The 11033-nt window shown below is 33.0% G+C and overlaps 1 protein-coding gene across 1 annotated transcript; it reads right to left on the reverse strand.

Moving 5' to 3' along the window:
* Positions 1–3929: 3929 nt before the first annotated feature.
* On the reverse strand, positions 3930–4478 carry LOC137732860 (uncharacterized). Its single transcript, XM_068472120.1, has one exon. The coding sequence runs from the start codon at positions 4476–4478 to the stop codon at positions 3930–3932; it is 549 nt and encodes a 182-aa protein (XP_068328221.1).
* Between the last annotated feature and the right edge of the window lie 6555 nt (positions 4479–11033).

Here is an 11033-nt window from a genome sequence, read left to right on the forward strand (position 1 = left end):
TCCATAAAAAAAGTAATTTCATTTACATTGCTTATGTATTAAGTCAATATTGAGAGTCAGTATACAGTCAAAATTACTTGAGCGAAAGTTTACGTTGACAAAAGTTGCAAGGACGAAATATAGTGTCTTTGCATTAGAGACTGAAGTACCATGCAGTTTACACATATTTTGTTTGTTCATGCAACATGACAAAATACATGTTCTGCAAGGGTTTGTATCATTCCAACAGTTGCAAAACATAATAAACATGTTTTTATGGTATGTACATTAGCTGACTTTAGTAGTGGAATGCGCAAAAAGTATATGTCCATGGTAGTGGGATGACCAAAAGATATATATCTTTGATCCTTTGCAGTAGTCCATCACAATGTCTTCCATAGTTCATTTCTTTGGCGAATGAACATCTCCAACACTGACCAGCAAAATAGAACAAAAAATTAAGTAATTGTCTAAGTTGGCATAGATTATTGTAAACAATATGTCACTATACCTGTCCTTGATTTTCTTTGTTTGTGATCTGCTTCTTAAAGCACTAATCGGACTTTTGTCTGCAGGTTCAACTTTTGGGACAACCAAATTAGAGAATTCCGCTGGGATTCTGGTTGAATTAGTAGACAGTGGTTGGCTCCCCTCATCATGTTTGCTGTGAATACATGTCAAATTTAAAAAAGATGGAAATCAACATTATAAAGTGCATGCATGATGTTTTTGTTTAATGAAATACCAACATTACTTGAAAAGGAAAAATTAACCTGTGAGCTTTTGAAGGTTCATTTTCAACAAATAGTGTTCTTTTTACACCCTTGTTTGTTGCAACTGATTGGATTCGTTGAGTCTGGGATTCAAGGGTAGTAAAAGGGAGATAGGTTGTTGCATCAATAACTTGTTTTCCAATGTTTCTAGCAGGTGTATGCGGTACAATTGAACTAAGTTTTGGTTCAACTGATATTTGTTACTCAATTATTCCATGAACAACAAAGTCGGTGTTGCCAAACTCATTGTTTTGATTACCAAAACGGAGCAGGAATTTTTTTGTGTTGCCAACCAATTTTTGGAGCTGCGGCGGCAACACAGAAGAGTCATCATAGCCTTCTTCTATGACCAAAGAGTGGCAAGAAATACCCAAAAGTTTTTCAGCAGTTCTTCCAATCACTAAAAAGTTGAATTGATTTGTGGCATCATCCACAATAAAATTCATCTTAAACCTAAATAAGAGATGAAGATGTCATGAGATGTGTTTTACAGTTAAAAAAATTTGCAATAAAAATAATATTGATTGCAAAGAGATGTAAACAACGTAGAAAGAAGAAATTAGGAAATTACCATGGTTCAGGCATTTTTTTGAGCAGCCCATGCTCAAAGCATTGAAAGGTTCCATATGTATTTTTCACACTTTTGTGGCAATACGGGCACAACTTGTACCACCATCCATTTGTCAGATCGTAATCGACAATTGTTGCTTGACACATGAAACTTGTATTCTGATATGATATAAAATTTTCAAATACAAATGACATTTTGAGAACAAAATCACAAACATGACATTTGCAGCCTATAAAATGCATTTGCACGCAAAATATAAAGTAGAATACAGATTTTGGACATGAAATGACATTTGGAAAATGTATATTGAATCACGAAATATAAATTGTTTAATTTTTTGTGTTGAAGCTTATAAATGAAGAAACAAACAAACAACATGACACTTTGTATACACAACACAGTATAGACTAAGAAACAATGTGATTTCCAAATTACAACAACCAATCAATTGCAAAGTAGTTGCAAAATACAATTGACAAAATATGAGATAATTTAGTGATGGTGGATTGACCTTGTTTAATGTCGGATCAAGAAGAAGCAATTCTTCAATTGTCTTCTATTCTGAATCAACCATAGCAGTACTTTTCCCATACTTTTCGGCAGAAGTTGGTAGAATTTCAATGGGTGTTTTGAGGTATTCAAACCTGAGTTTCACATTTTTAGGTCCAAGAATATAGACTATAAAAATAAAAACGAAAATAAATATTAAATAAGATTGGTGCACTCACTTTTGTTTATATTCTGAAAGTAGTGGGATATCAGGATTGAAAATACAAATCGTTGAGCCTGTGGTTCCCAGAACAGGTTTTCCTATAAATATAAAGAAAACAATTATATATACAAAAGAAAAGCGATAACATTTAGATTTTGTTAAGGTATAACCTTTATATTTCTTCACTTTGAGTGAAGTCAAAACAATGAAGACAGGAGGTGAAAGCGATTTTAATGCATCTTCTTGAAAGCTTGTTGCAGTTTCTGCCCACAGGGTAACTGTAACTTGTTCACCTCTACAATTGCAAAATGGAGTCAAAACTATTTATGTAATTTTTATATGGGTATATATGTATAAACATGTAATCATAGTTTAAGAGAAGTATGGTTTACCTAGTATTCTGAAGTTGGAGGTCTCGCTTTTTTTCAACTCTAATATTTTGCACAGTGATGTCTTCAATTGGTTGTAAAGCCATCAGACAACCAAAAAATCTACATATGATATAGTTATAAGAACCAGCTTATTAAGTTAAAAACTAAGAATAATGATTTTAGAATAGCGACAATAGTCAAAATTAGATGATTTACCTGTGAGGTGTACATCTTTATCAACTCTTTGGTCAAGCTTATCAAATTCAATCAAATTAAACCAATGCATTGGTATCACTTGATTTGGTTTCTCAACAGGGACTATGCTAGTGTTTTTGTTTAACTCAAGCATAGCATCGTGAGGGACAATTTTGCTTGACGTTCTGTTGCGGATAACACGAAATTTATCTATCTCATACACGAACCCAACTTTTAGATGCTCCAAAAAGAATTGGATGTCCCAGGGTTTCATGGTTGCTTGAATTGCATGTCCCTTTTGGAGGGGAAAAACAAAATTAGATCGATTAATCTTTAAATGAGCAAAAAATGCATTAAATCACATATCAAATAATGTATAAAGCACGTTTTGTATGGCTATAGCATAGAGCAACATATGCATAAAAGCAAATCATACAAAGTAACAAAGTTACTATTTTATAGATTTGAAAATTTAAAGATTGACATTTGGACAAAAATATGCATAAAATGATGTAGATTTCATATATTTTCTCATATGCATTAAAGACTTAAATTGTAATACAAAACCAGATGGAATGTGAATAAATGAGAAGGAAAAATTGAATTAATACTAATTGTACGATAAATGCATTTCGACATATATAAATTTGTACCTATTTAATAATGAAAAATAAGTGTAAAGATTTAACCTCTTTGTCAACAAAGACACAGTCCAAACTTGCAGGTTGACGATCAGCTCCAATATTTTTTGTCACCCAAATTCTGCATATCCTAACTTGTAGTTTCCTTATTGGGTTGTATGGTAACAAAAGACGAATTGGCATATGCTCCATCAATCTATACAAAGTAAATTTAAAAGGAAATAAAATCTTCAAAATCATACAACACACAAATGAAACAAAGAATACATTAGAATTCTAAAAAATAGGCAAAAAGAGAAAAAGAAAAATGAATGGACAAACACAAACCAACACACCTTCATGTAAACGATTCAAAACATCTTTATAAACAATGTTCTTTGTGTATCCGTAAGGCATATCACAATCATGAGCAATCACAATTTTAAGACCCTTTTTTTAGGTGACCCTAGATAATGCAACGTAGAGTTGTCCATGAGAAAAAACTGTTTGAGATAGAAATAGCCCAACAATCTTCAAAGATTGTCCTTGACTCTTTTTAATTGTCATTGCATAGCAAATTCTGAGAGGAAATTGTCTTCTTCGCAAAGTAAACGATATTTATTTTGTGATGACTTAGTAATGATTCTTGGAATGTAAACTCTTTCACCAATGTTGCTACCCGTTATGATCTTTGCTTCCACAATTCTATCAGTTAAATTGCATCACCACCAATCTTGTCCCATTACACAATCCAGAACTTTGATTTAAATTCCTAAGCAACATTATTGGCATACCGACTTTTAATGCCAGCTTGTGGTGTGGCAAACCAGGTAAGTTAAGTTGGTTCAAAAATTCTAATGGGTATAGTATATCAAGATTTTCAACATTTTCTATTGAAGAAGACACATAATCAAAACTAAGATATGTGCGATTTTCACCAGGCACCATAGTTAACATAAAATCATTTATCTTAGTCACTGTGTCGTTTCGCAGTGTAACAATAGCTCTTTCTTTCAAATATGATACATCATGAAAATTTCTTTGAAAATCTGTGTACACCGCTGAAACCATGTTTTCAATGGGATTGTCTTCAAAATCAATAAGAAAGTCTTTTGATATTTCAACCCAAGAATTTTCTTCATCAGTTGACAATATAGAATTAGCGACACTACCGTTTCCAATTTGTAATATCCAATTAGCAAAATCAACCAACTCTTGTTTTTTCTTTTCATTCAAACCTGTTTTTGAAAGTCTCATGTTTTCTTTGAGAAAAAAAAAATGGTTAAATAAGGCCAAAGATAAGAACTTGTCAACAAAGCTTCAACAATGTCAGCCTTAGTTCCATTTGGGACAACAGGCAAAATTTGTCTAAAATCACCTCCAAAGAGAATTGGCTTTCCTCCAAATGGCAAATCATCAAAACCTGGTTTTGAACCTTTGAGAACATCACGAAGAGATCTATCTAAAGTTTCAAAACATTGTTTATGATTCATTGGTGCTTCATCCCAAACAATAAGAGCTGCATCACTAATTAATTGTGCTAGATAAGTTCCTTTTTTTATTTCACAAAGTGAACAATCTGTAATGCTAATAGGGATTTTAAATTGAGAGTGTGCAGTTCTTCCTCCAGGAAGCAAAAGGGAGGCAATTCCAGATGAAGCTACTGCCAAAATAATTTGGTTTTCTGATCTAATCTTAGCTATGATAGCAGTCCACAAAAAAGTTTTACCAGTCCCACCAAGTCCATGAACAAAAAACATACCAGGCTTATTATGATCAAAGTTGAATGAAGAACAAAAAATAGTTTATGACACTATCATAAACTATTTTTTGTTCTTCATTCAACTGTGCAAACCAACTGCGAATGTTGCTCTTTCAATGATTCAGTGTTGTAGTTTAACTCCTCTCTTAAACTTCTATTCTTAAGTTTATCTATCACATCTTTGCTTGGAATTGGGAGATGATGTTTAGATAGAGAACTATTTGAAGCAACAAACAACTTTTCTAACTCATACAAAAGAGAATTTTTAAGTTCATCCTCATACTTAGACATATCTTGCAAGCCAAAAGCATTAATCATCTTTACTGAGATGTCATCACACATCATTTTCCAATGTGCCTCAAACAAAGTTGCTGGATCAGCAACATCACAAAACAAAACTAATGTAACAAACAATTGTCGCAATTGATGCGATGATGCGGTAACTATCGCTTCTAACATTGCATTGTTCCACTCCTTGTCATCTCCCAACAGGCCAAGTGAGTTGCATGTAGCCTGAAATGTGGGTTGAAGAACACCTCTAATTGTTCTTAAATCATCAAAACAAAAGCCACTTTTTTGATAATTAAGCAATAATCTCAAATAGTATAATTCACCGGTAGCAGGGTGAACATATGCAACTCTACCTAGACATCTACCATTTTTCCTTCGGGTCCACTCTTTATTCTCACTATTCCAAACATATTTCGAAGGAAATTCAACATAAGACAATTGGCGTGCATTAGGATCTTGAGTATTCATTTCAAACCATTTTGTTAACATTGTGCTTTCAAGATTAGGTTGGTTAACAACATAGTTTAAATTATCATTGTCTTTAAAGACAACATTTTGGTCAGAAGGTAGATGCACACATAATCTTTGAACAGCTGATTCTCTAAAATGAATATGAAATTATAACAATCTCCAAACTGCTTCATAAGGACATAAATATCTGCAATTTAGATAAGCTACAATCTCATCAAACTCTTGATCCTCAAAAACAGCTCTAGCCCTATCAACACCCTTGGTTATATACTTGAAAAGATATTTAATAAGCATTGATTGACAACACGATTCAATATTTATATGAACTTGATACTTTAATAACAATTCACGATTATAAGGGACAACAAACGCATTATTAAGCTTCACTCCATTTTTAACAACAAAACAATTCTCCATTTCCCTACGCTTGTATGTGACAAAACCATCAGATTCAAAAGTAGTTTCATTTGCAAAACGTTTTGGGAATTTCATGAAACATTTTTTTTCTTTCATGCAAGGAGATTTTTCATTTGCAAGACCGCATGGACCATGAATCATATACTGTGTAACAACATCATACCCATCTTTGTCAAATTCTTCGCTAGGAATTTCTACCGAAATGATTGAATCCACATCAGAAGGAGAATGACATTTATACTCTTTACTGACCCAAACCAAGATGTGACAATGCGGGAGACCTCTTTTTTGGAATTCAACTGTGTAAATAACTGTTTGGAGAAAAATAAAAGAAAAACATGAAAACGAAGCGCCTAATGTTTATGCTTATAAGAGAAAACAAACAAATAATCTTGAGAATTGGGAAAAGCGAATAACTAACCAGATTCAATTTTGCCAAAAGGTTTTCCTGATTTTATATACTTAACCATATGATCAAGTTTTGCTTTGAAAATTCTGGATATGATGTCTGGTCTGTCTTCAGCCTTACAACCAGGTCTTTCACGTAGATCTTCAATAATTTCTGGCCACTTAGCATTGCATGTAAAGGTGATGAATAAGTCAGGATTTCCCAAGTGACGACATATAGCCATGGCATCTTGATAATTATTTATCATATACCTAGCACTGCCAGTAAATGAAGTTGGCAAGATAATCCTCTTACCAATGTTTGAACCACTTGCATTTCCGTTTTTTAACGCCTCATGAATTCCTTTAAGACGCTCAGTTCTCAAAGAACTTTGATTTGTCCAAATGAAATCAAGTCTATCTTCTTCAAGTGTGGCATATGCATCTACTAAATATTGTTGAAACAATCTGCCACCCTTCAACAGGGTGCCATCCTGTCCCGATCTGTCCTAAATTTGGTAACCTAGAAATGCTATCATAGACACCCCGCCAGTCTTGGGTTTTTTCCCCTTAAAAGCAGGATTCCAAGGAAGACCTTTGGTGTATCCATCTTCACCATATGGGAAAAGAATAGGATACTAAAGAGCCATATATTTAGGATGCAACTTTGTTATCCTTTGTAGACCAGTCGCCTTGTGTTCAATAATAATATCTCTTTCGGTGTGAAATTGACCGATATCCCCAACAATTAACCCTCCTATGTCGTCGCATGTTGGTTGATTATATTGCGCATCATGGTTGCTCGATGTGCCGTGCAAACGCAAGCGCAAAGAACTTGCTGACTGTTGATTAATTCTATCCCTTGCAAGTCTAAATAATTGAACCAACTCATTACACTCATCTAACATTTTAATGAGCCCACCAACAATTTGTTCGTCAAGTTTTGAAGATGCTTCAGAATGAGGAAAACAACTCACACGATTATTGACTTCATTTTGAGTGTCATAAATGTAGAGTTGGGCAAATTTAGGGCTCTCGCCTTCAGGAGGCAACAAAGAACCCATTAAATGATGCACCTGACCATTAATCTTAAAAACATAAGGACCTTGACCCTTGTTTATTGATGCATCAACTTTAGCCCCCATCAAAGTGAATGCCATCATTGAATTATACAATCTAACATTTTTTTTGAAATGTGAATTTTCTTGAGAATTTGTTGGATTTAGCAGATGGTCCAAATAAGCAGGGGTAGGCTTAACAGGTAGGAATTTTACTTTTTGACTCATACAGCATGAAGTGAATTGTGGCCTTCTAGTAGAAGAAGCGTTTGTTTTTAACCACTCTGTAGACCAAAATAAAGCTCCACAATATTGACATTGAAAATTTCTAGGGCCAAAATCAATATAATCTAGAACACCACCTATGAAAAGAAAGAGCGACAAAATCATCCCCAAAGCAGCAAACATAAGTTAAGTTTTTAAGTAAGCAAAAAAAAAAAAAATGCAAAGATAATTATATTGTAAGAGCACATACGTTTTCCTTTTTTTTGATAAGCGGCTTGACCAATCATATGTGAGCTTGTAACAGAATGACCAGCTTCAATATCAGTGACCAATATACCACGCAAAGTGGCATCATGCGCAAGAAAAACAGGGACAGTGATTTCATGTGAAGTGCTAGCAACAGACGAAGATGAGTTGAATTCATCGCCAACAGATGCATTTTGTTTCAAAACAGATGTATATGGTTGAATAGGATTGGTCGTACTGTCATGTAATAGTAAAGAGTTTGAAACATTGTTATATTCTTGATCGTAAGAAGTTGGGACATCTTGCAAAACCACTTCATCTGGATAAACATCACCATTAAAGATGCGCAAATTGGCATGCTGAATTTTAGCAGCCTTCCCAGGTATTCTGAGTTTCCTAGGCATAACACTACGCAAACAAAGAAAAAAAAAAACATACAAATGACTACACCTTACTCACTAATTAAATCGCCACACGTAAAAAAGGGTGCATTAAAAACACAAATACACCCAAAATATAATCGCATAAGTAAAATCCTACTTAGATTTGACTAACACCAGATATAAAGAGCGCTTAATTTTAGCGATCTTGTCAAAGATTGTCAAGGTTTTAGGCACAAAATAGCAAAATCGAAGAAAGCACATATAAACTATGTTAAGACCTTAAACATTTCTCCACATCTAGCAAAATTAACAATTTTTTAATTCTCTAAAATGAAAACAAAGAAAGTAAATAAGATGAAAGTTTAATTTGAAAACCAATTCATATGTAAAAAGCGAGAAAGCTAACCAGTTTGCAGTTGCAAAAGGAATCACTGGCAAGTGTGAGGAATTAATTGCAAAAACCTGGATAATAGAAAGATAAACAACCAAAAAAAACTACAAATGTAAGGACATACACGACACAATGAAATAAACAAAGAGAAAAACAACTCTAGGTAAACAATAGATCAACCAGCCAATAAATATAAACAATATAAAAATAAAGGTAAATTAAAGTTGAAGCAAAACATGAATTATTTCTAAATAATGTGATTATCTTTGTTATATAGTAAATGGAATATGAACATCAATTATATCAAGTTGCAAAATTAGGGAAAAATTGCATTAAGGTAGAAATGATTTTTTTTTTTTTTTTTTTTTTTTTTGGTTAAAGGCAGAAATGAATTAATGAGAACTAAAAAAGTGTGCAAATGAGTAGTGATAACGCTTAATTATTAAACCGATAAGGGAGTTCATTGTTTACATCATTACACTTATACGTCAACCATCCTTACATATTCACAATTCAAAAAACCACCTCATTGTTTACATCGTTATACTTATCAGCCAACAAAAAAGGGTCACACAACCTTTTTCAGAATTGAAAATCCAGCTGATCCCTACATATTTTTTAAAATCCAGAAAACCACTGCAGTGGAGATGAACCAAAGAAGGAGCATCCCAATCTTCTTCGGACATTTAAACTTGCAAATCCAATTGTACAACCCAAAACAGTTCTTTTGAACATTTTCTTTTGGTGGATTACTACGATTTGTAGGTGAATACATAGTGTGGACGACCAACTTGTTTCGATTGACACCTTTTCCATGAAAATGTAAACCCATTCTTGTTTTTTCTATTTTTTGTGCTCTTGATGTGCTAGGTCCGGAAGCAGTCTCTGAATAAAACAATTTTGTCCCTCGAAGTTGTTCTTCTTTTCGAGCTTTTACCAATCTTCTTAAATCTTTTACCAAAACCCCTCCTAGAATTTGTTGTTCTTTTCGATCGATCTCTTTGACCATTTTTTTTCTCTGAATAAAAAATTAAATATAATGTCAATAAATGTTTTTAAAAAAAAAAAATAATTGGTAGACTTGAGCAACATTGTTTAAAATCTTAAAAATCTGAAACAACAAAGAAAATACATCAATTATTTTTTTATAAGTAAAGAATACATGAATACAAATATTTATAAATTTGTTTGAATAACCAATTTGTGTTTGTTATAAGACTACTTATACTCATTTTATTAAGTATGTAAGTTACAAAATTTTTTTTTCTGAATTATTTGTAGTTCATTGAGAGAGACTACTTATGAATAGCACTTATTCAAGCACTTAAAGGAGGATGAGACCCTTTCGTTCTCTCATTCATCCCTATGGTTGTCATGCATGTCAAATTAGGAATCAAGAATCAGGGCAGTTTTTTTATGTTTGATGATGGTCAAAGGCAAAGTTGAAGCAAGGCAAGGCATGCAAAGGAAAAAATATTTATGCAATGACATTTGTTTTTATTACCATGCATGTGAACTATTATGCACATGAGAAAAAATTCGATTAATAATAGACTCCATATATAGCATAATTAGAAAAAGAGTTTATGCACTACTGTCCTCCGCCTAGAAGAATCGAGAAATAAAGATTATCCATGGGCTTGGTTTTTGTTCTTTTATTTTTGTTCGTATGTTTATAAAACATTGGAAAAATTAGAAAATGCATCAAAATACACAACAAACACCATAAAAAATTTGAGGATATAGCAAAATTTGAGGATACTGTTGCAGGGAGAATTCACATCAAGTTTAACTACATTATTTAATTCGAATGGAATCCAAAAGCAGCATAAATATGAAGGGTAAAAAACTAATAGGAAAAGTCACATTTCAGCAACAATTAATAGCAGAAATCAGGGCTTTGTAGGAGGGACCAAAACAATTTCAGCAAAAAGATACCAGAAACTATAATGACTAGCATATATACATACATGTGAAAATCTATTTATAATCACATTTACAATGACTAACATATTTACAATAAATTACATACACGTAGGTGTCCAAGTGTCCATATCATGGTCACTAGATTTTGGTGCGGAGTTCAGAGATCTCTATGGGTTTGAGTTAAAGAGTTCAATGTACACACTCTAAACTCCGATAAATTTCAACGCTGTTATCTATCGGCGACTCATTATCAAG

The sequence above is a fragment of the Pyrus communis genome, chromosome 4 (genome assembly GCF_963583255.1).
Source record: "Pyrus communis chromosome 4, drPyrComm1.1, whole genome shotgun sequence".
NCBI lineage: Eukaryota > Viridiplantae > Streptophyta > Magnoliopsida > Rosales > Rosaceae > Pyrus > Pyrus communis.

Excerpts from the sequence above, each read along its gene's own strand:
- LOC137732860 (XM_068472120.1), bottom strand. The coding sequence starts at position 4,478 with ATGAGACTTTCAAAAACAGGTTTGAATGAAAAGAAAAAACAAGAGTTG.